Genomic DNA, 25,026 nt, shown 5'->3' on the forward strand with positions numbered 1-25,026 from the left:
ATTTTCGTCCATTTTGTATTTTTTCTAGCAATTGTCCTTTATCTGCAAATTATAGGAAATACCCAACTAGCTTTAGTATGTTAAATTGCATGCTTTATGCACTAAAATTTACACATAAATGTGGTCATTAGATGTCCCTTAGAATTAAAGGAACATGGATGGAGTGAAAAGAGAATCCATAGTGTGATGTGATTGATGAATTCCTCCAAAGCTTAAAGGAAAATTAAATTTATAGAATAGGCATAAGAACAGCAATGATTTACGGCAGGCATAAGAACAGCAATGATTTACGGCAAGGACTGTTAGGCTGTTAAGAAACATCATAAGATAAGCTAACTCGTATTGGAGATGAGGATGCTGAGATGGATGAGTAGCAAACCAAGAATGATATTAGAAGAAGAAAAAAAAGGATGATCATGATAGAGCTGGGTTTAAGACCAGCCCCAGTAAAAGATCAGTTCTGTGAAATTTGTCTGAGGTTGTACAGCCATGTTCAATGGAGGAGGTCTTCAGATGCCCTGGCTTGGATGATTGATTTGATTCAGATTGAAGGTACCAAAAGAGCTAAGTGCAGGCCTAAGGTGACCATGTATAAACTGGAGAGGAAAGACATGCATAGAGTGGTCTCTGTCTCAGGCGTTATTCCATCGGAGGCTTGAAGCTGACTGGAGGTACAGAAGACATGCATTCTCCGATCACAAGTAGTATGTTTGTGTTCAGGTGTAATTGTAACTGTTATTAGTATCATTTTTACTTACATTATTAATCTTTTGTCTTTGCAAGGATCCTGTAGCCGACCTCATATAGTTGGATACAGAAGGATAATTCAAGCCTTAGTTGGAAGTCAGCATAAAGACAATGTGGAACATGGTTCTTGAACCAATCTAACTTGTGCCAAGGGGATATAGGCCTAGAGGATCTGATAAGGTCTCCAGCGGCTTTGGAGATGAATAGGTCTGAAGAAGATGTAGACCAAACAACATCATCTCCCCTACTGCGAAGTCTTCTGAGAATGGAAAGCAAGGCATTCCAGAAGGTGAATAGAAGGAAAAGGAAGAAAGAAGGGGACCCAATCATCATGAAAATTTGATGTAAGAAAGAATGGAATTCAGTATATTTCAGGCAAGTCACCGAGGATCATATTACTTTTTTTGAATAATTTTCCTGGTAAGGAAATGGCGATGGGTAAACTGATAGGAAAATGGAGCAGGAATGGCAACCTTTAAGCAGGGATGTTGGCAGCCCACAAACTTTGGAAGCCCTGAAATCTGCAAAGGCTCCAAAAGATGTCTTGCAGGTTTGACTTGGTCAGCCTCAGTCTAGGATTCCAATAAAATTATCTTAGAAAGGTTTAGTTGATGGCAATAAATGGTTCAGATACTCTTCAGTTCATAGCTGTTAACTGAAAAAGAGATGTAGGCTTCCAATCCAATTAAAACAATAAACTTCTTGATTTTCCTTAGAAGAAGCTCAATTCACCATGAATTATGGGGACCAGCTCATATTCTGTCTAACTTTAGATATAAAATGTTCTATCTTTAGATGACCACTTATGGGGACCCTCAAGATAATTTGTTTAATTAACAAAATGAAATCGTATAGCTTCAAACCCAAGAAAACATCTCAATTGTGGGTACGAGTCCTTTAAACAAACTACTTAGAATAAACACAACAAAGACAACAAAGTTAAGCAGAAAGTTTATCACAGCTACCAAATAAAGGATAGAACAGCTACTTGTCCTATAAACTGGAAAAACCAACTTGTAATACAAATCCTAACTTTTAACTCCTACGTAGGCAACCATAAACAAATAAGAGACTAAAAGTAATCCGCTCTAATAAATAAACAAACTACTTTCAACCCTTGTTGGACCAAAAACGATTGGCCAGTTCTTCTTGAGTTTGGACCTCCAAAGCCTAGCATGCCGATCCAACCAGCCAACTGCATCAGATAGAGATAGCAAAGGATCTTTATACGAACATCACTGACCTTGAAAAAGCCTATTGGGTCTCTAAAGATTAATCCAAAATGTTCTAGTGATAAGGGGGTGTGATTGTGTGAGTAACTATGTGGATGTAATCAAACTTATGTGTGAGGGCATGGTGAATAGTGTGCATTTGTGCAAGGCCAAGCCCAAGGAATTTCTGATTACAATGGTTAAATATGTATCTCTTCCCTGTACAGGAAATGAGGAAAAAAAGACTGTCTGGTGTTCAATTCTCCCCTCCTCTGGCCAACCATACCAACTAGTGAGTAGTTGTCCAATTTCAGTATTTATTCCGTTTCCCCAGCACAGGCAAAGACTCAGAAATCCTAGCTGGGTTGCGCATGACGGCTATTCCTTCCTGTCAATTGTGGGATCAGTCTTAAGCCCTAATCAATTTGTATTTATCACGGATGGCCTTACCAAAAGCATACAAAACAAGGGTCATGGTTTATGCTTTATCCCAGCGGTATCATTTTGGTGGCTAAAACAACAATAGGGATTAATACTAAACTAAGGCTATGAAGATAAACCTTGGAAACACAACGATTAAGATTTGTAATAAAGGCGGAACATATAATGTGTAATTTTAGTCATGCTATGACAGATGCTAACATGAAGTGAATCAAACAAAAAGAAAAATACTGCAAAGTGACTATTTTAGATATTTGAGGCCAATTAAATAAAGAAGGTTACATAGAGGATGATGTTTCACAAAGGATTAAAATGGAATACATGTGAAGAGGTGCATCTAGAGTGTTGTGTCACCAAATTACTCCTTGAAAGCTTAAAGGAAAGTTTTACCTAGGATTGTTTAATGACCAGCTATGATGTATGGGGTAGAATGTCGGAAAGGCCATATTGGGAAGCCAAGTAGCAGAGCTGAAGCATCCAAAGATGGATTTGCACAAAAAACTAAGAGGGATAAAGCAAGGACAGATTGTATCAAAGTCAACTTGGGGCTTTCCTTGATCAGGTACAAGCTTTGAGAGAGTTGTTTGAGGTGCTATGGTAATGTTCAAAGGAGACATAGTGAAGTTGCAATAAGGAGTGATATGATCCATATTGAAGGAGCTAGAGGCAAGCCTAAAACGACAATAAGAGAGGCTGTGAGAAAGTACATGCATCTTTTAGGTCAAAGCCTACTAAAGGGGAAGGATCAATATAATACTGCAGCCCCCATTTAGTTGAGATTTTTTTGACTAGTTGACAAGTGCTTCATTCCTCTTACTTACATTTTGGTTTTATTTTCCATCTTCCATTTTGGATTTTCCACTTTTTTTTTTTAATTTATTTCTTATGTCATTTCTTGACGCTTTGTCCTCTTGTTCAAGCTTCAATTTCTCTACTTCTGTTATTTGGATCCATGTAATCAACCCCATTAAGTTGGGAAAATGTTGAGTTTGAAGTAGTGGTCATTCTATTTTGGTATCCGGTGATTGGATCAGGTGTTCTAATACTCAAAACCAAGAAACACAACCTTGACTCCCATTCTAGTGCTGAAGCCAAATACCATTCATTGACTCAGTACCACTGAATTCAGTTAGATTATTTAATGACTTACGGACTTGGTTGCACCTCTTCCTCATGCTTTTGTCCTGTTTTTGATAATTTGAGAGCCCATTTCTTAATTAGTAACATCATTCTTCATCCTCAAACTAGCATGTTGAATTAGAACATTATTTTGTTCACGAGTAGGTGATTGCTGGTTCGCTTATTAATCAATCCCTTCCCTCTAAGCTTCAGTTTGCAGATATTGTAAGGAAAGGTATTTCTCATGTTTCATTCATCTCTTCGGTCCAAGCTTATTGATCATGATCTCTTCCACCTTTCCTTGAGGAGAAGGCAAGAAGTGATAATGGTAGTTTCTACTCAAACAAGCTGTGCATTGAGTAGGAAATCTAACACACAATCAGAAAGGGTATCAAGCAGATAATCAAGGAGGAAGCCAACCGTGTAATCGAGGAGAAAATCAAGCACATAATGAGGTTTTATTTGTTTCAATGTTTAAGATATTGGAATCCTCCTTTTGTATCGTAATTTATCTAATTATACTCCAGCTAAATTATATAACTACCAGAGCCTACGGCATTCATTCCGTTCTGAACAGCTAGGCATTCTGCTTCACAAAATTTCTTTCTTTTATGTGCAGTATCCTCTTCACACTCTAACCTTATAGATGATCAGACAAAGATAACATAAAAGATGCTCTGGACTATGGAGTAAATCCAAGTTTCAAACTGTTGATTCCAACCCATTTTTCTATAGTTCATACTTAGCATCACCCTATTTTGAGAAGTGAGAACAGGGTCATCAGGCTGTGTTAGCTTTCCTTTATCAAACAAGTTGAAAATTCATTTTAAGATTATGAATTACACCTCAGCATAAATTAGGACAGAATTCAATTATTGTAAAACCAAATGTTATGTTATTCATCAATAATGTAGAAATCAGGTGCAGTAACAAGTATGGATGAGCAGTCCATCATTTTAAATCTATGAAGGAAAATGCAGGAAAAATATCGTAAAAGGAACAACACTCTGAAACAGAATTGATTACTATGGGAAGCTCAGCTAGTTTGAGTAGCAAAAGAAGAGAAGACGATGGGTCTGAATAAGCACACCTGCGTTACCGCAGCCGACGACTAGGATCCGGTGATCTCGATGAACATACAGACGTAATAACGGCGCCAAGGATGAGTACTTCTGGTACCAATCAAACGGCCCAGTGTCCTGGGCATACCTATTGTCCCAGTACGATGGGTCTCCATAGGCTTGCGTAGGCGTTCCCTGTGTCATCTCTCTCTCTCTTCTCTCTCTGCGTGTGAGTGAATTTCAATTCTCGAGTGTGGCAAAACTACACTTTCGTCGATGGCTTGTCCGGCGATGGTTCGATGCAGTCAATGTGCAATGCAACGGGAGAGATCTGGTCCGAGTGGTTCTGGGGGATCTAGCCTCGTCCAGTGCTCGCGTGAGAGTTGCGACGCGCCGGATGGGCAACCGACAACTGAAGTTTCTAACAACTGGTGATTTGCAGGAGAACCTACGGGCTCGTCAAAGCCCAGCCCGTTTACACAACCCCCCCCCGGCCAATTTTTTTTTTTTTTTTTGGTAAGCCCAAAAAAAAATTTGAGAAAAGAAAGAGGATGACATGAGCCTTGATCCCACTTTTTCTTAATTAAAAGATTGTTAGGATAAATATGCGTCATGCCCTCAGACTCTACTACAGAAGTCTTTAGCATCCGGTTCACCCTATTTTCCTTTTTTAGAAAATTTCATCCGAAAGAGCCAATAGGAATGGAGTTTGCACTTCAAAGTTGAAATAACCAAGAATAAGAGAGCCAATTAGTCCTTGTGGAACAAGATAGGGCTTTTCAGGCCAATTAGTCAGCTATTGTGTTAGTTCCCTGCAAATCTTTCATTTTATGTTGTATATTTTCCAAGGCCCTTGAGTCTTCCCATTAATGTTTTCTATAATTTACTAGAATCAGAATTTGAGATCAAAATAACATGACAAGAATAAAACATTATTGATGTAATGAAGAAATTCATTTCTTTATTAATTATCACAACAATTTACATTAAAGAGTTTATCATACTTGATAGAAGGGACAGTGGACTGTGGACCCAAAGAAGTAGAGCTATATATTGAAACTACTTGTGATTAAAGGCAAGATCAATTTGAGTTGAAACCCCATCATCTCCATTTCCTACAATGATTGTATGTTGCCCAAATGGCAATAACTCATAGGCTTCGTCACTGAAAATGCTGAAATCATGACAAGCACTCAAAGTGAATGACACTGGCACTGATGTTCCTGCAACTACAAATACTCGCTTGAATGCAACGAGTCTCTTAATAGGTGCCCCGATGATGCCTGATGGTGGGACAGTGTATATGAACACAACATGTGCTCCATCTCTTTTACCTGTGTTGGTCAGTATTACATTTAACTTAAAAACTTGGGTGCAATTTATCTCATTCACTAGGACAGCTGGGCAGTCATCTGATTTCCAACCATCCAATAATTGGATTTGCTTACATTGTTGTAACTGACCCAGGTTCAATATGGTTGGATTTGTTGCATTGGTAATGGTATAGTTGAAGGTGGTGTAGCTCAACCCATAACCGAAGGGGTAGACTGTTGATCCATTATAGAATTTATAAGTCCTTCCTGGATAATTAGACTTAGGAATCGGTCTCAACGACATGGATGTCATGGGTAATTGATCTACGTAAGTCCCTGGGTACCATGTGATTGGAAGACGGCCAGCTGCAGAGAGAAAATCAAATAATTATATAAAATCTTTGTAAAATTCTTAATGAATATTTGAAGAATTAGTTAGATAAATTCTAACCTGGGTTGTACTTGCCGAAGATAACGTCGGCGATGGCGCGGCCACCCTCGGCTCCGGGGTAACCAGCCCAAATGATGGCTTGGACATTGGGAACTTTTTGCAAAAAGGAGATATCAATGCCTCCTGCAGAGAAAATGACGACAATGATTGGCTTGGTGGTAGCATTACTGGTTTGGGAGATGAGATCCATTTGATAGCCAGGTAAGTGAAGGCCATCTCGATCCAAGCCCTCGGTCTCAATCGAGAGGTCTAGCCCCACAAAGATGAAGGTTGCATCGGCTTGTGTTGAGAGTTGAACTGCTTCGTCAATCAAATCACCATTTGGGCATTTCACACCATCGCATCCAGGTGCATAGAACACGTCTCCATACTCTGCGATTGCATCCTTAGGGATTGAATAATGGCATGCTACACCACTCTTTACTGGTAGTAGTGGAAGATACAAAGTAATTATTTATTTGTAAAATAGTTCTCCAAAAGAAGAAGGAAAAAAAAGGGAAGAAAAAAAAATATATATATATACACACACATATACACGTTGCACAGTGAACAAGCCAACTTACATGCATAATTACCAATCATGGCTACGGTAGCATTGGCATGGGGTCCAATAACAGCAAACTTAGGTTTTTTGTACCAAATGTTCAATGGCAAAGTGTTGTTGTCATTCTTGAGCAAGACAATGCCTTGTCTTGCTGCTTCTGCCGCGAGCTCAAGATGTGCTGGAGAACATACGTCATTCTTGCCTAGTCTTGAGTACCCACCAAGACTACCATCAAACCAGCCAAGTCTCATTAGAACGACGTAAAGGTTCTTCAGTGATGCATCGATATCGGCTGTCGGCACCTTCCCTTTCCTTACTGCTGCGGCTGCAAACTTTGGATAATATTTACCACAATCCAAATCCATCCCTATTAACAACAATAACAATCATAATATAAGCCTTATAAAGTTCTTTTATGCGAGAAATTCGTAGATTTAGATGTTTATGTATTAAAAAATTTACCAGCTTTGAGTGCTTGCGCAACAGCCTCTTCTGGTGTATCGTTTAGGAATTTGTGGTTGTCAACCATAACTTGAACGGAATCGCAATCAGCAACAATGTAACTATACAAGAATGTTAAGTTGGTCATTGTTCATTTGATATTTTGATGAATGTAGTAGTACATGAGAATAAAAATGTTTGGAGCTTGCAAGAGAACTCACCCATTGAGATTCCACTGCTGCCTAATCGTTCCGTTCAGGAGCTTGGGATCCGCACAGGTTGGTATGCCATTGACTCGATTATATGAGCACATGACACTAGCTACATCTCCATCCTTGACACACATCCGAAATGGTTCAAGAAAGGTCTCCAACATATCCCTTTCTGTCACCTGAAGTTGACAAGAACACCATATATCAATTGTTGTTAGTGTTTGCTCCTAAAGCTAGAAATTAATAGTCCTTTTTGGAGACTTATAGCATGTACCTTGGCATTGAAATGGTAACGATCAACTCCCTTCCATTTATCGACATCATAAGCCGCAAAGTGTTTGCAACATGCTGCGACCTTGAGAGGCCTTGAGCTTGGATTTGCAGTTGTCTCATAGCCTTTTACATCTTGGAGACCTCTTACATAATTGACGGCATACCGCCCTGCTACAAAGGGATCTTCTCCAGGTGTTTCTATAATTCTTCCCCACCTTGGATCTCTAACAACGTTAATGTTTGGGCTCCAAAAGGTCAATCCTGCCAATCCTAGATTGTATAAAGCTCTTGCTTCATCAGACACAACCTGAAGAGATGGAATGGAAGAAAATTTAAACAAAGAATGGAGAAAAAAATTGATGGGGGTTGCATGAGATGAGTTATCACCAACCTCGCCTATGATTTTCCACAAAGTCTCGTTGAAAGAGGAGGTGGTGAGGATAACAGTAGGAAAGCTAGTGGCAGCAGGCACACTTTCATTGAAATGAGTGCCTGGGCCAGCATCAGAAACACCATGGAGTGCCTCCGATGCCCATTCGTATGCTGGTATATTTAGGCGCTGCAATCCCGAGGCTTTGCTCCCAATCTGTGCCACCTTCTCTTCCAGTGTCATTCGATCAACCAAGTCCTTAGCCCGCACCTGATAAGACAGTCTCTTGTCACAAAAGCGTAAGTTCTTGAGTGCTGCATTGTTACAGACACTGAATTCCGCTTCCACGCCAAAGTTCTTACAAGTTGATAGAAAGAGAAGAAATGCAAATCCAACTTGAAGGGTCAACATATTTTTGCTTTGAAAAACGGCTTTTGACTTCATCACTAGCTAGGTGATCTGCTTAGTTTTTCTTCTGGAATGCAACACATGGAATGGTTAGCTAGGGAGTGCATGGATAATTTATAGATAAATTGGGCTTAACAGCTTGCTGTCTCTTATCTTACATGACCAACAAAGACTACCATCACTGCCACCTGCCTTAGCTCTATATTTGGTGATTGACAACTAGATCCTCACCAAGATCTGAGATTTGATCATATCCTGCATCTTCTCCTCTATAATCTGAGGAGTGGTTGTTACTATACTTCCATGTCTTATTGTTACCCATATGGAAAAATAGCATGCATTATCCTTTTTCTTTCTTCAAATCCTTTTGCTTCCATGTTGTTTTGGAACGAAATTTATGTAATAGATATAAAAATTAAGGTAAGTTAAAACTAGTAAACTTCTGAAACTTATCTGGCCATGAGTGAGCTTCACGTCACTAGATAAGAAATCTGGAGCCAATACTGTTAATCGCTCTCATACTTATCCTGTACTTGTTTACCAAAAAAGATAAATTATCCTATATTTAATCATAAAAGATATACTTACTCAAAACTTCCCTAAAATGCTTTGGACTCTGGAGTAAATCCGAGTTTCAAACTGTTGATTCCAACCCATTTCTTTTCTCCCCCCCCCCCCCCCCCCCCCCCCCCCCCCTTTTTTACCTCACCCCCCCCCCCCCCCCCCTCCCTTCCCTCCTTCCCTTCTCTTTCTTTTTTTTTTTTTTTTTTTTTTTTTCTTTTCCCCCCCCCCCTCCCCCCCCTCTTTCTTTCTTCTTTCACCCCACCCTTCTTCTTTTCTTCCTTCTTTTATTTTTTTTTTTTTTTTCATTTTTTTTCTTGTTCTCCCCCCCCCCCCCCCCCCCCCCCCCCCCCCCCTCCCCCTTTTTTTTTTTTTTTTGATTAGAAAAAACTTAGATTAAAAATAAATTAGTGCTGAAAGCACTTACACAAACTACATATTGTACTATTACAGTTATCCATATGAGAGATTCCTATCTCTGCATAATATTCAAAATATCTTTGAAGCATTGGGTTGTGGAAGTCCAAAAACAACATATGTTTTGATATTTTAGCCAAGTTCATTATCTTTGGTAGTTCCTTGAGAGGCCATTTTTCTCCTGATGGTTGTGGTAAGATTTTTTTGATAAGTTGGATGTTTGTCCAAACTTCATCTATCCTTATCTCCTTTGCCGTCGCCTTATCCATTCCTATCTGAATGACTTCAAGCATTGTCTCTAGAACTCCTTTTGCCTTCTTGTTCCCAAAATTGACAGATCACATCGATGCACATCCCGATGCTCCAACCAACTCCTCCTAACTGCTGGTGAGGTACCCCTGCACAAAGCAAAATTTTTTTATTAGAATGTGAAAAACAATTACACCAATTTGTTTCTTGATCAAATATCATAACATTATCTATGTTATCCGCTTGGGTGGTTAGAGATGTATTATCTCCATTCCTTTGTAATTTTAGTTCTTTGATCCAATAATCTGTGCTGGATAGCACAGCCCTTGGATCGGGTGTTTTTTGCGTAAACACCCCCAAATTCCTTTCTTTCCAAATGAAGTAGCAAGTGATTATGAATACTGACATGAACCACTGTGCCGTATTTTTATTGAACTGTATAATCAGTTCATGACATTGGCTCGAATGGATGATTCCGCCTTTTCGATCGCGCCCCGTGGTCCGCCGCTGAATTCTTTTCCCCAATCGCATGATAAGAAAATATGCCAAATTGTTTCTTCGATTTTCCACATATCCGCGTGAGCATTGATGTTTGTCCAACGGGCTAGTTTAGCCCGTACCGGTATTCCTTCGTTCAATACCCGCCAAAAGAAGACTTTAAATTTAGGATGTATGGGAAGCTTCCACATGAAGTTCCACCACTTTTCAACCTGGGAATGATAGTTCCCTAATCTTTGTTTAATTAATTCCTTAAAGGCCAGCTTAACTGAGAATTCTCCAGTTGGAGAAATAATCAAAGACCAAGAGTCTTCTTGATTGGTGAAAGTGGTAGGCAGATTTAATTCAGATGATGAGTTTAGAGACAACTCCCTGTTATTGTTTTGTAGCGTTTCTGCTACCTCTGCAACAGTTGCTTTCCTTGGCCATCTCTCGAAATCTTGGTTTCTTGTGAAGCTTGTGAAGCTTTGTACCTGACTTCGTTCCCATGGATCGAACCGGAATGACATGCTTTGTCCATTCCCTACCTTTCTTGCGACCATGCTCCTTAGCATTGGGATGATACTTGTAATACTATTCCAAATCCATGATCCTTTTTCTTTGACACCAATGGATCGACGACTCGATTTTGAAATATCTTGTTTTGAAAACCTTTACCCACAATGCATCGGGGTTTGTTAGTATCCGCCATCCCTGCCTTAGTAGAAGAGTTGAATTCATATCTTCCGTTCTCTTGAATCCCATTCCTCCCACCTCTTTTGGTAAGCTTACTCCCGAAATAAGGTTCAATTGTTTACTTTTGTGGGGTTGCCCATTCCAAAACTTATGACATATTGCATCAATTTTGTTGCATGTGTTTTTTGGGAGTCTCAAACACTGCATTTGGTATAGAGCCATTGATTGAATAGATGCTTGCATAAGTACTCCTCTTCCCGCAACGAGATTGGTTGCTTTCCACATTGCCAGTTTCTTGGACATCCTTGTAACCATGGTTTGTAGTGTTTTTGCTTTCGCCCTTCCCAAAGTTAAAATTGACCCCAGATATGTTATTTCTCCCTTTATTTCTTGGACTTTGAGGATAGAGAGGATTGCTTGTTTATCCATGGTTGGAACATTCCTGCTGAAAAACACTCCGCTTTTTTCAAAGTTAATCTCCTGTCCCGTCAGGTCCGCGAACAACTCCAAGACAGCCCTTAGAGCCAAGACTTCTTCAGTATCCGCTGCGAGAAAGAGTATCATCTGCAAAAAACAGATGAGAAATTTCCGGTGCCCCCCTTCCCAATTTGATTCCACTTAATAATTTCAGGCTTTTGTACTCATCAAGGAGGCGTGATAATACCTCCATAATGAGTAAACCAGGTAGGGACTTAGAGGACATCCCTGACGAAGGCCCCGCTCTCCAGAGAACCAAGAGTAAGGCGACCCCTTCAATTTGATAGAAAATGTGGGTGAGGAGATCAGTTCCTTAATTAGCTTGCACCACACTTCATCAAACCCTAAGAATTGGAAAATCTTAAGGATGATGTTTCTATCCGTTTCCATGTCTGCGGCTTCGACAGATGGCAGTTTAGAAACGAGATCCAACGCCATTTGCCCTAAATGGACTCATACCCTTTTGGATTCACACCAGCAACACCGTGACAACTGAGTCTCCGCCCTTGTGGTGTGTCTGTCTCCACCTTTGTGGTGTGTCTCCAAGGGCGTTGGTGGTGGATATGTATATCATATCCACTGTGCTTAATTGGTATTGTGGTTGTTACAACCATTATTCTAACGGTTTATTGGGCTCGACCCAACCCTTAGCCTGGATGGCCCTATCTATTGCATGTACGACAGCTTGGTTAATTTCCACTCCTTGTTTCGAACCAAACCTTGTGATTTCATGCATCTATCTTTTGTATTTCTTTCTTTTGTTTAGTGTTTGTTTGTATTTTCTTTTGAGTTTATGAATGCTTAATTTCTTACAAAAAAAAAAGGTATGGATGAGCACTCCATCATATTAAATCTATGAAGGAAAACGCAAGAAAATTATAGTAAAAGGAACAAAACTCTGAAACAGGATTGATTACTATGGGAAGTTTCTAACAACTGGTGATGTGCAGGAGAACCTATAGGCTCATCAAGGCCCGGCCCGCTTCTTGCCCAAAGCTTCATATGTGGATTCAATTCTCATGGCAAACTATAAAACACTTGTTTGCCAAAACTCCTCCAACACCCCCCCACCCCCAAAACCTAAAAAAAGAAGAAGAAAGAGAATGACATGAAACTTGACCCCATTTTTTCTTAATTAAAAAGATTGTTGGGATAAGTATGCGTCAGCACCCTCAGACTCTACTTTTGCGGAAGCCTTTAGCATCCGATTTGCCCTATTTTCATTTTTAATAACTAAAAGGATGACATTTTTTGGAAAAATTCATTCGGAGGAGCCAATAGGCAAGGAGTTTGCACTACAAATTTGAAATAACCAAAAATAAGAGAGCCAATCAGTCCTTGTGGCAAGATAGGGCCTTTTGAGCCAAGCAGTCAGCTATTGTGTTAGTCTCCATGGGAATCTTTCATTTTACATCGTATATTTTCCAAGGCCCTTGAGTCTTCCCATTAATGTTATCCATAGCTAACTAGAATTTGAGATCAAAAGAACATGACAAGAAGAAAACGCTATTGATGTAATGAAGAAATTCATTTCTTTATTAATTATCATAAAAATTGACATTAACAAGTATATCACACTTGAAAGAAGGGACAGTGGACCCAAAGAAGTAGAGCCATACTGAAACTACTTGTGGTTAAAGGCAAGATCAATTTGAGTTGAAACCCCATCATCTCCATTTCCTACAATGATTGTATGTTGCCCAAATGGCAATAACTCATAGGCTTCGTCGCTGAAAATGCTGAAATCATGACAGGCACTCAAATTGAATGACACGGACAGTGATGTTCCTGCAACTACAAATACTCGCTTGAATGCAACGAGTCTCTTAATAGGTGCCCCGGCGATGCCTGATGGTGGGATAGTGTATATGAACACGACATGTGCTCCATCTCTTTTACCTGTGTTAGTAACTTCTACATTTACCTTAAAAAATTGGGCACAATTTATCTCATTCACTAGGACAGCTAGGCAATCATTTGATTTCCTACCATCCAAGAATTGGATTTGCTTACATTGTTGCAACCGACCCAGGTTCAATTTGGTTGGATTTGTTGTATTGGTAATGGTATAGTTGAAGGTGGTGTAGCTCAACCCATAACCAAAGGGGTAGACTGTTGATCCATTATAGAATTTATAAGTCCTTCCTGGATAATTAGACTCAGGAATCGGTCTCAACGACATGGATGTCATGGGTAATTGATCTACGTAAGTCCCTGGGTACCATGTGATTGGAAGACGACCAGCTGTAGAGAGAAAATCAGATCATTATATAAAATCTTTATGAAATTCTTAATGAATATTTGAAAAATCAATTAGATAAAATCTCACCTGGGTTGTACTTGCCGAAGATGACATCGGCGATGGCGCGGCCACCCTCGGCTCCGGGGTAACCAGCCCAAATGATGGCTTGGACATTGGGAACTTTCTGCAAGAAGGAGATATCAATACCTCCTGCAGAGAAAATGACGACAATGATTGGCTTGGTGGTAGCATTACTGGTTTGGGAGATGAGATCCATCTGATGGCCAGGTAAGTGAAGGCCATCTCGATCCAAGCCCTCGGCCTCAATCGAGAGGTCTAGCCCCACAAAGATGAAGGTTGCATCGGCTTGTGTTGAGAGTTGAACTGCTTCGTCAATCAAATCACCATTTGGGCATTTCACACCATCGCATCCAGGTGCATAGAACACGTCTCCATACTCTGCGATTGCATCCTTAGGGATTGAATAATGGCATGCTACACCACTGTTTCCTGATAGTGGAAGATACAGAGTAATTATTAATTCATAAAATAGTTGAATTATATATATATATGTATATATATATGAATATATATATATATATATATATATATATATATATATATATATATATATATATATATATATATATATATATATATATATATATATATACACACACACACATACATTACACTCGGAACAAGCCTACTTACATGCATAATTACCAATCATTGCTACGGTAGCATTAGCATGGGGTCCAATAACAGCAAACTTAGGTTTTCTATACCGAATGTTCAGTGGCAAAATGTTGTTGTCATTCTTGAGCAAGACAATGCCCTGTCTTGCTGCTTCTGCCGCGAGCTCAAGATGTGCTGGAGAACATATGTCGTTCTTCCCTAATCTTGAGTACCCACCAGGGCTACCATCAAACCAGCCAAGTCTCATTAGAACGACATAAAGGTTATTTAGTGACGCATCGATAACAGTTGTCGACACCTTCCCTTGCTTTACAGCTGCGGCTGCAAACTTTGGATAATATTTGCCACAATCCATATCCATCCCTATTAACAACAATAATAATCATAAAATAAGCCTTCTCAAGTCCTTATATCCGAGAAATTCGTAGATTTAGATGTTTATCTAATAAAGAACTTACCGGCTTTGAGTGCTTGCGCAACAGCCTCTTCTGGTGTATCGTTTAGGAATTTGTGGTTGTCAACCATAACTTGAACGGAATCGCAATCAGCAACAATGTAACTATACAAGAATGTTAAGTTAGTCATTGTTCATTTGATATTTTGACGAATGTAGTAGTACATGAGAATAAAAATGTTTGGAGCTTGCAAGAGAACTCACCCATTGAGATTCCATTGCTGCCTAATCGTTCCGTTCAGGAGCTTGGGATCCGCACAGGTTGGTATGCCATTGACTCGATTATATGAGCACATGACACTAGCTACATCTCCATCCTTGACACACATCCGAAATGGTTCAAGAAAGGTCTCCAACATATCCCTTTCTGTCACCTGAAGTTGACAAGAACACCATATATCAATTGTTGTTAGTGTTTGCTCCTAAAGCAAGAAATTAATAGTCCTTTTTGGAGACTTATAGCATGTACCTTGGCATTGAAATTGTAGCGAACAACTCCTTTCCAATTATCAACATCATAAGCTGCAAAGTGTTTGCAACATGCCCCAACCTTGAGAGGCCTAGAGCTTGGATTTGCAGTTATCTCGTAGCCTTTTACATCTTGGAGACCTCTTACATAATTGACAGCATACCGCCCTGCTACAAAGGGATCTTCTCCAGGTGTTTCTATAATTCTTCCCCACCTTGGATCTCTAACAACATTAATGTTTGGGCTCCAAAAGGTCAATCCTGTCAATCCTAGATTGTACAAAGCTCTTGCTTCATCTGACACAACCTGAAGAGATGGAAGAAAATTTAAACAAAGAATCGATAACAAGAAATGATGGCGGGAATTGCATGAGTCGAGTTATCACCAACCTCGCCTATGATTTTCCACAAAGTCTCGTTGAAAGAGGAGGTAGTGAGGATAACAGTAGGAAAGCTAGTGGCAGCAGGCACACTTTCATTGAAATGAGTGCCTGGGCCGACATCAGAAACACCATGGAGAGCTTCTGACCACCATTCGTATCCTGGCAAGTTTAGGCGCTTGACTCCCATAGCTTTGTTCCCAATCTGTGCCACCTTCTCTTCCAATGTCATTCGATCAACCAAGTCCTTAGCCCGCACCTCATAAGATAGTCTCTTGTCACAAAAGCGTAAGTTCTTGAGTGCTGCACTGTTACAGGCACTGAATTCCGCTTCTACAGCAAAATAATTACAAGTTGACAGAAGAAGAAGAAATGCAAATCCAACTTGATGGGTCACCATATTTCTGCTTTGATAAATGACTCTTGGCTTCTTCACTAGCTAAGTGATCTACTCAGTTTTTTGCTTATGGGACGCAACACATGGAATGGGTAGCTCGGGAGTGCATGGATAATTTATAGATAAATTGGGCAGTCCAGATTGCTGTCTCTTCCCTTACATGACCAACAAAGACAGCCATTACCACCTGCCTTAGCTCTATATTTGGTGATTGACAACTAGATCCTCACCAAGGTATGACATTTGATCATATCCTGCATCTCCTCCTCCATAATCTGGGAGTCGTTTTTACTTTACTTCCCTGTGTTTTCACCCATATGGGAAAATAGCATGCATTATCTTTTTTCCTTTTTCAAATCCTTTTGCTCCCATGATGTTGTTTTGGTGACGAAATTTATGGAATAGAGAAAAAAAGATTAGGGTAAGTTAAAAATAGTAAACTTCTGAAACTTATCCATGAGTGGGTTTTACATCACCAGATAAGAATTCTTGAGCCACTACTGTTAATCGCTCTCATACTAATCCTGTACTTGTTTTACCAAAAAAGATATATTATCCTATATTTAATCATAAAAAGATATACTTACTCAAATTTCCCTATCAAGAACTTTTCTAATTCAAAAGCTAGATAGAATCTTCTATTCCCAAAGGATGTTTCCTTTCATGCTTGGGGGTGTTATGCATCATCAAGGGTTAATGGTGTTGGTTGGCTACGAATCTAATTCAAACCAACCCGTCAATCCACTATTTCATGTGAACTGTCGATAAATCCTTTATTAACCAGTCCAAATTGGTTTATAACCCAAATCTATGTTAACAAAAAATTCAACCTCTTTTCACTTATTCTACTGTCACTAAAGTCACTGTTGCTGCTGCTGCTGCTATCTACAGAAATTGTGTGGCCCAACACATGTGATGATGTTATTTTGCACATTCACATTGAACATTTCGAAGGTTATTTTGTTTATCTGTTATACTTATTACTATGGTAGTCTATGTGATTATTTTGGCCTATTGGATTGTTTAGACTGGTTTAAAGTTGATCATTTGGTTTGAACTACTTTGTATAGTCCTCGACTTGACTGCACCCATCAAAATGTATTATCTACATAAGTATACATTATTGGACTATGATGGATTTAAGGGGTGCAAGTTAAAATTGTTCAAACTATGGGAGATATGAAGACTAATCTCTCCATGGTTAATATATTTTGAATTTATGGAGTCCATCCATGTAAAGATTATGTGTGCGTTGAGTGTTGATCTTAGTGACTAGTGTTCCATTGCTAGTGACTTGACAATTACGAAAGTGTACGCGTACCTATAGATTTCCTTTTGAAAGAATTTGTCTATTAAAGTGCTTTTGCAAATTTGTTTTTATCTATTAGTAAAAACTAATCTATTTTCTTGTTTATTTTTGCAAAATCAATCTTGTTTTGTTTTATATAATGGCAATTCTATAATTTTAGTTCCTTAATTCTTTGGAGCATTTTCATAAAGCTAATGCCCATATCCCGAATGCCAATAAAGCTTACCTTGAAAATTATATTAATTCTTTTGGAGCATTTTCCAGACCTGTACTATATATAACATGAAATATATAATATTCAATGTGTCATATTTTTTTATAAAGATATTTAGTGAGTGATACAGGTAGATTGTTTGGACCCGACCGGGGCCAAAACCAACAACGCAATCGAGATCTTAGCCGACCACATCACATATATGGAAGGCCCCACTCATGCTGGATTTATATGGCAACATCGCCATAAATAGAAGGTCAACTCTAGGGATGATTAGGCTGAACAACCATCGGAGAAGCTTGTCTGTAACCACAAAGGTAACCCGCATACTATTTAAACAAAGATTCACCCCTCCGGTAAGACACGAACACTTTCTTAGCAAATTCCTATGTAATTCTTGCACGAGATCTTAATCTGATCACCGATTGACTTAGCCATCGGAGGCGGCTGCCCGGCACCCTTGCCGGCCCGCGTCTAACCTTTCTTGCAGGGCTCATCGTCTCTGGATACAGGAAGGCAACAGAGGATTAGCACGGCTCAGTCAGAACAAAGATCAGAATTGAGACACATCAGTGAGTATATATCATACTATCACAACATTATTGCAATGTACTCTTCGAAGATTTGTTTTCTTATTCTGAAATTCTTCCCATCGAAATTGTTGCTATTGTTTTTCCTATGCGTATTTTTGTCTTTGGTCCGGTCATCTGAACATGCAGATGCTTTGCAAAACATTTAGTAAATGTGGGTTGATTGATGGGCAAGGCTTTATTTGCACTTGTTGGCAGTGGCATTTTGTTTCTATTTGAATCGCTCTTCAGGGCAGTGCTAGAAAGGATGGAGAAGCCTATTTAAGTAGAAATCTTATTGCAAGTTAATTTTATATTGAAGCTTGTTCCTTCATTTGATTAGGGATGGTGTTTGAGTGCTAAAAAAGAATACTGTAGAGTATAGAATAGTTGTTTTTCTCTGAAACTTGAGAGACAATTTGATTTTGAAAGTCTCAATATAATCAATGTTGAATATGTCGCATGAAAAATTTGTCCTAATTTATCTTCTTCCACATTCATCACCACCTATCATGATTACTGATTCTCACAGTCTTTCTTCCAGTCATGATCACTAACTTTGAGAGAGAGAGAGAAAGAGAACTATAACTAAAGAACTCAAATTGGGAAAGTCAAAGAAAGTAATTAAAAGATAAATTATAAACCATGAGGTTACTTCTCTTAACTTTTTTTCAAATCCTGTCATTGTCTTACTCATAAGAACAATTTGATAAAATTTAAGGCCTGTTTGGTTAACGTGATTTTTGTGAATGTGTAAATGTTTAGTGCTTTTATAGTAGAGATGAAATACATACCCATAAATCTATAGATTCATGTTTTTAGAGTAAAAAGATGAATCTTTAGATTTCATGAATCTAGAGATTTTTACAACCAAATGGGTATAAATCTCGTATCAATGAATCCACATATTTGAAATCTATGAATTCATGTAACAAACTAGACCCTTAAATAATCAAGGCATTTTCAAAATATATCTCCTAACAAAATTTGAATAATGAAATAATTTTGAGAATCAAATGACCTTCAGAATCTCAAAAAAATCAATTTTTAATTAATATTAACAATGTATGTGACATTACAAGGAGGGCAAAGGGACACAAAGAAATAAAGTGTCTTGAAACTACTTGTGGTTAAAACCAACACTAATTTGAGCTGAAACTGCATCATCTCCATTTCCCACAATGATCGAATGTTGCCCTGACGGCAATAATGTATAAGCATCTTCGGAGACGATGCTGAAATCTTGACAAGCATTCAACTTGAATAGGAACTACTTGTGATGTTCCAGCTACCACAAACACTCGGTTAAATGCAACAAGTCTCTTGATGGGTGCTCCAGCGATTCCTAATGGTGGGACGGAGTACACAAGCACAACATGCGCTCCATCTCTTTTCCCTGTGTTGGTGACCTCTACTTTTACAGTCACAGCATGGTTGCATCGTGTCTCATCCACTACAACGGCTGGGCAATCTGTTTTCCTATTATCTGAGAATTGGATTTGTTTGCATTGTTGGAAGTCACCTAGCTTCAATGTGATAGGATTTGTTATAGACTTAATGGCGTACTTGAAGGTTGTGTAGCTCAATCCATAACCAAAGGGATAGACAGTTGATCCATTATAGAACTTATATGTCCTTCCTGGATAATTAGATTCAGGAACTGGTCTCAATGGCATGGATGTCATTGGTATTTGATCTACATAGCTATTTGGGTACCATGTAATTGAAAGACGACCAGCTGTAGAGCAACAAACCAAACCATTAAAATTTTTCTAAAACTGTAGATGAATATTTCAAGATTAATTAACTGAATAGAACCTCACCTGGGTTGTAATTGCCAAAAAGGACATCTGCAATGGCACGGCCACCCTCGGCACCTGGGTAGCCGGCCCAGACAATGGCTTGAACCTTGGGATCTTGCTTCAAGAAGGAGACATCAATGCCTCCTGCAGAGAATATAACAACAATGACTGGCTTGGTGGCAGCTTTACTGATTTGGATGACGAGATCCTTTTGAAAGCCAGGAAAGTTGAGATCAATTCGATCCAAGGTTTCAACCTCAATTGAGAGGTCCAACCCAACAAAGATGAACGTTGCATCAGCTTGTTTTGAGACTTCAACTGCTTGACCAATCAAATCACCTTTTGGGCATTTTATGGTATTGCAGCCAGGTGCATAGATCACATCTCCATACTCTGCAATTGCATCTTTCGGGATCGAATAACGACATGTTACACCAGTATTTACTGGTGGTGGTGGAAGAGTACAGTAAGGAATTATTCGTTATTATTAGTAAGATAGTGCATCAGAAATTATATAAAGAAACCAGGAAGAAGAGAAGTCAACTTACATGCATAATTACCAATCATTACTCTGGAAGCATTTGCATGGGGTCCAACAACAGCAAACTTTGGCTTCCCGATTCCCATTCTCAATGGCAAAATGTTGTTGTCATTCTTGAGTAGAACAATGCCCTGTCTTGCAGCTTCGGCCGAGAGCTCAAGATGTGCCGGAGAACATACATCGTTCTTCCCTAATCCTGAATACCCACCAGGGCTACCATCAAACCAGCCAACTCTCATTAGAACAATGAAAAGGTTCTTCAATGATACATCAATATCAGCCTCCATCACCTTCCCTTGCTTCACTGCTGAGGCCGCATATTGTGGATAGAATCTCCCACAATCCAGATCCATCCCTATTATTATATAATGAAATAAAAAAAATAAGCCTCAATCTAGTGAGAATCAGATAGGTTAATTTGAATGTTTATGTATTGAAGAATTTACCGGCTTTAAGTGCTTGTGCAACAGCCTCTACTGGTGTATCATTCAGGAACTTGTGACCGTTAACCATAACTTCAACGGAATCACAATCAGCAACAATGTAACTATATATATGTATGTAAATATAATCAAAATGTTGTTATTCGTATGATATTTTGACGTGCTTATATACTAGTATATATGTGTGTGTGTGTGTGTGTGAGAGAGAGAGAGAGAGAGAGAGAGAGAGAGCGAGAGAGATAGAATTTAGGTGTAGAGAACTCACCCGTTGAGGTTCCACTTTTGCCTAATTGTTTCATTCAAGAGCCTGGGATCCGCACAGACTGGGATGCCATTGACTCGATTATATGAGCACATGACAGCAGCTACGTCTCCATCTTTGATGCACATCCTAAATGGTTCAATAAAGGTCTCCACCATGTCCCTTTCCGTCACCTAAAGTTTGAAAAGGTCATCATTAATCAATTACTTTAGTGATTACCGCTATATATAAAGACCGGATCACGATGTCTATGTTATTCTCACACTTTTTCACCACACAACAAAAATATAGAATCCACATGGATCCACTAGAAGTTTCACCTCCTTAATGATAGAGGATCTAGAATCAAATGGATATGTATGATTTAGTAGTTTTTTTTTTTTTTTCGAGGGGACATGTAGGTGGTCGTGGTACGTACCTTGGCATCGAAATGGTAGCGATCAAATCCCTTCCAATTATCAACATCATAAGCAGCAAAGTGTTTGCAGCATGCTGCAACCTTGAGAGGCCTTTCGTTTGGATTCTTAGTCTTCTCATAGCCTTTTATATCTTGGAGACCTCTTACATAATTGACAGCATAACGTCCAACTACAAAGGGATCTTCCCCAGGTGTTTCTATAATTCTTCCCCACCTTGGATCTCTAGCAAGATTAATGGTTGGGCTCCAAAAGTTTAATCCCGCCATTCCTAGATTGTGCAAAGCTCTTGCTTCATCCGACACAACCTGAAGAGATGGATGAAAATTTTAACAAAGAATCGAGTAAAAGAAATGATGAAGATTGCATGAGATGAGTTATCATGCATGCACCAACCTCGCCTATGGTCTTCCACAAGGTCTCATTGAAAGAGGAGGTGGTGAGGATAACAGTAGGAAAGTCAGTGGCAGCAGGGACAGTTTTATTAAAAAAAGTGCCCCGACCGGCGTCGGAAACACCATGAAGTGCCTCCGATGCCCATTCGTATGCTGGTAGATTTAGGCGCTGCAATCCCAAGGCTTTGTCCCCAATCTGTGCTACCTTCTCCTCCAATGTCATTCGATCGACCAAGTCCTTGGCTCGCACCTCGTACGGCAGTGTCTTGTCACAAAAGCGTAAGTTGCCCACATCAGTTTTCATGCGCAAGAATGCCTCACTATTACAGACACTGAATTCAGCTTTTACACCCAAGTAATTACAAGTTGACAGAAGAAGAAGAACAGAAAATCCGACTTGAAGAGCCAACATGGTTTTGCTTTGAAGCATGGTCATTATTGTCTGTATCTCTCTTATAAGCTGACTTGTTCTTTTCTATTTGAATGGAATGGAAGACGTAGAGGAGCAGATAATTTATAGACAAATGGACAGTTATAGCTTCCTGTTTCTATTTTTGAACAGATAATTTTTGGTCATTGACAGTTTTCCAGTCCTTACCAAAATAGTGAATTTTGATCCGTTCGTAATGTCAGGATTTGGATGATTTTTATCCACTCAGATTCAGCTGACATGCTCATGTTTGCTGGTGTAGCTCCTTGATGTTTAACTCATGTATACATATCCATTCTTCCTGTGAACATACAAGAAAGTTGTCGACAACACAGAGAGCATCGACTAGGTTTCTTAGGAGTAAAGAGTTTGCTGTACGTACCTTCAACCTCCTTCTACTTCGTTGGATCAGAGACGCCTGGACGATGGTAGCAGGTTTTCTTTCAATGATCTTGATCTTTTAGTGCAATATTTTCTAAATACTAACATGCATGCGTGAAATCAGTATGTCTCGAAGAACAAGGTCGAGCTTCAGTGATGCACATTAACCGTGATGTCCATTAACCGAAATGGACGGTCGAGATCAAAATTTCTCGGCTTCACATGCTGCCCTCACATGCTGCCCATTAAATGCGCAGCATTGATGTCCGGGCAAATAATGACAATTTGTGTTTCTAAATATGAATTTATTTTATTTTAGAACCACATTCAAGTTTACAACCTAAGTTATCTAACAGAAGAAGCCACAACAAGAAGAGAGGAAGTTTAGAATTACAGAGCAGAGAAATTTGAGATTCTGCTCCTTCGGATGCTTGGTGATCTGCTACTCCATTACCTTCTCTTTTCGTATGATTCAAAACTAAGAAATCGAATTGAAGGGCAATGTTTTTACAATCTTGGATGATAGTTTTTTTTTTTTTTTTTCCCCCCCCCCCCCCCCCCCCCCCCTCCCCCCCCCCCCCCCCCCCCCCCCCCCTGCCTGGGGTGGGCCCCCCGCCCGGTTTTTTTTTTCCCCCCCCCCCCCCTCCCCCCCCCCCCCCCTTCGCCCCCCCCCCCTCCCCCCTTGGTGGCCCTAATCTTCCAACAAGGATCTCTATCTATGTGAGTCATAAGATCATAGTCCCAAGTCTGCCACCCAACTTAAAGCTTTTTTCATCACCAAAGCCTCTGCTACTGTTGAGGATTGATTTACAAAACATTCATGGATACAAAACAACATCTTCAGGGAGTAGTGAGATGTAAATTTTGAACTCTCTTCTCTGAAGGAGTTTAATTTGCCATGTTTCTATAATTCTTCCCTGTTAAATCTGCATTTGATAAACATGTGTTCAACATCAATTTCCAAGAAGCCGCATAATACACAATTTTGTGCTATATGTCATCCTTTATGACCAAGAAGATCTGCAGTAGGTAGTCCGTTATGCAAAATTTTCCAAATAAAGGCTTGAATTCTATGAGCCAAAGCTTAGGTGCCAGAGTTTCATCTAGACATCATTTTGGGAGCTAATCAGGGTTTCCTAACCTAGTCTATAAGCCGAAGAGACAAAGAATTTTCTTGAAGAGGTAGGTGACCAAATAATTTCATTTTCTTTTGGAAATAAAGGTAATGTGATTTGGATGATTGTTGTTACCAAGTCCGGTGACCACCATTCCTTTTAACAACTCCACTTTCCATGTGTTTCCTGATTAATGGAAGCTGAAACACTGCTTGACTTTTTACTAGATTTCGATAAAGGAGCAAGAATTCCTTCTGTACCCAACATTCATACCACGGCTGAATATTTTGTCCTTTCCCAATAAAATGATAGAGATTAGGTCTCATGAATTCCCTTTACTTGAATGATAGATTTCCATCCCCATGAAAAATTTGAGGAAGCTTTAGCCTTCAAGAATTGAACATCTCTAAAATACTTTTGTCTTATCAAACTTTCCCAAAGTGAGATATTTGGATTGAGGAGTTCCGAAGCCCTCTACCATTAATGCCATAATCTCAAAAATGCATGCCTCAACTTAGTTTGTCATTTGGTTATTAAAAAAAAAAAACCTAAATTTTCATTTTTGTTTTTATTGCTTTCTGCAATCGAAGGTTCTATTGGTTTCAGGTAAGTAGCCAATCATTATTGTGGTCACTGTTGTACATCTCTTTTTCTGTAGCTGTTGATATGTTTTATATAGGCAGCTTTTTTTTGGCTATTGCATTTTGATGTAATTGGTACTTTGTATTACAGGGGCTTTTCTTTTAAATGAATTCAGTTCTTTACAAAAAAAAAAATATAGATAGTCCGAGTATACTTTTTTCTACCACTTCTACCCCAGTGATATCAACACATGGGGTATTCTTGACCCCTATATGTATGCATGGACAAGACCCACCATGACCAACCCCATGGACATGAACTTGTATGGCCAACCCTAAAAGGTTATCTCAAAGTGTCGAACTCTTGTTTGAAAATGGCCAAAATATCGTATCACCAAATATTATCCAAAAAGAGCCCATAAATCTAATCTTTATCAAAACCCAATCGACCAAAGAGATC

General features: G+C 39.2%; 3 protein-coding genes and 1 pseudogene across 3 annotated transcripts in view; all 4 read right to left on the minus strand.

The window, feature by feature from the left end:
* LOC149019402 (S-adenosyl-L-methionine-dependent methyltransferases superfamily protein) overlaps window positions 1–5,046 on the minus strand; it is a 37,793-nt gene extending 32,747 nt beyond the window's left edge. The window contains exon 1 of the mRNA XM_089153414.1: window positions 4,609–5,046. Coding sequence (XP_089009540.1) covers window positions 4,609–4,783 — 175 coding nt within the window. The 5' untranslated portion in view covers window positions 4,784–5,046. The remainder of the gene's footprint in view (window positions 1–4,608) is intronic.
* A 592-nt stretch (window positions 5,047–5,638) lies between these two features.
* Window positions 5,639–8,627, minus strand: LOC149019403 (putative beta-D-xylosidase 2). Its single transcript, XM_089154090.1, has 7 exons — window positions 8,205–8,627; window positions 7,815–8,120; window positions 7,550–7,719; window positions 7,350–7,450; window positions 6,907–7,254; window positions 6,344–6,766; window positions 5,639–6,258 (listed from the first exon to the last, which is right to left on the minus strand). Exons 1-7 carry the CDS (start codon window positions 8,625–8,627, stop codon window positions 5,639–5,641), a joined length of 2,391 nt encoding a protein of 796 aa, XP_089010216.1.
* A 4,465-nt stretch (window positions 8,628–13,092) lies between these two features.
* On the minus strand, window positions 13,093–16,123 carry LOC149019404 (putative beta-D-xylosidase 2; annotated as a pseudogene).
* Window positions 16,124–19,320: 3,197 nt separating this feature from the next.
* On the minus strand, window positions 19,321–22,486 carry LOC149019405 (beta-xylosidase/alpha-L-arabinofuranosidase 1-like). Its single transcript, XM_089154091.1, is given in 8 exon segments — window positions 19,321–19,464; window positions 19,466–19,938; window positions 20,024–20,446; window positions 20,551–20,898; window positions 20,990–21,090; window positions 21,252–21,421; window positions 21,667–21,972; window positions 22,061–22,486. Coding segments are annotated over 8 exon segments (2,376 nt in total). The 5' UTR covers window positions 22,472–22,486.
* Window positions 22,487–25,026: the final 2,540 nt, after the last annotated feature.

This window comes from Hakea prostrata, chromosome 4 (assembly GCF_041222555.1).
Source record: "Hakea prostrata isolate BN-2017 chromosome 4, UWA_Hpros_2, whole genome shotgun sequence".
In the NCBI taxonomy this organism is placed as follows: domain Eukaryota; kingdom Viridiplantae; phylum Streptophyta; class Magnoliopsida; order Proteales; family Proteaceae; genus Hakea; species Hakea prostrata.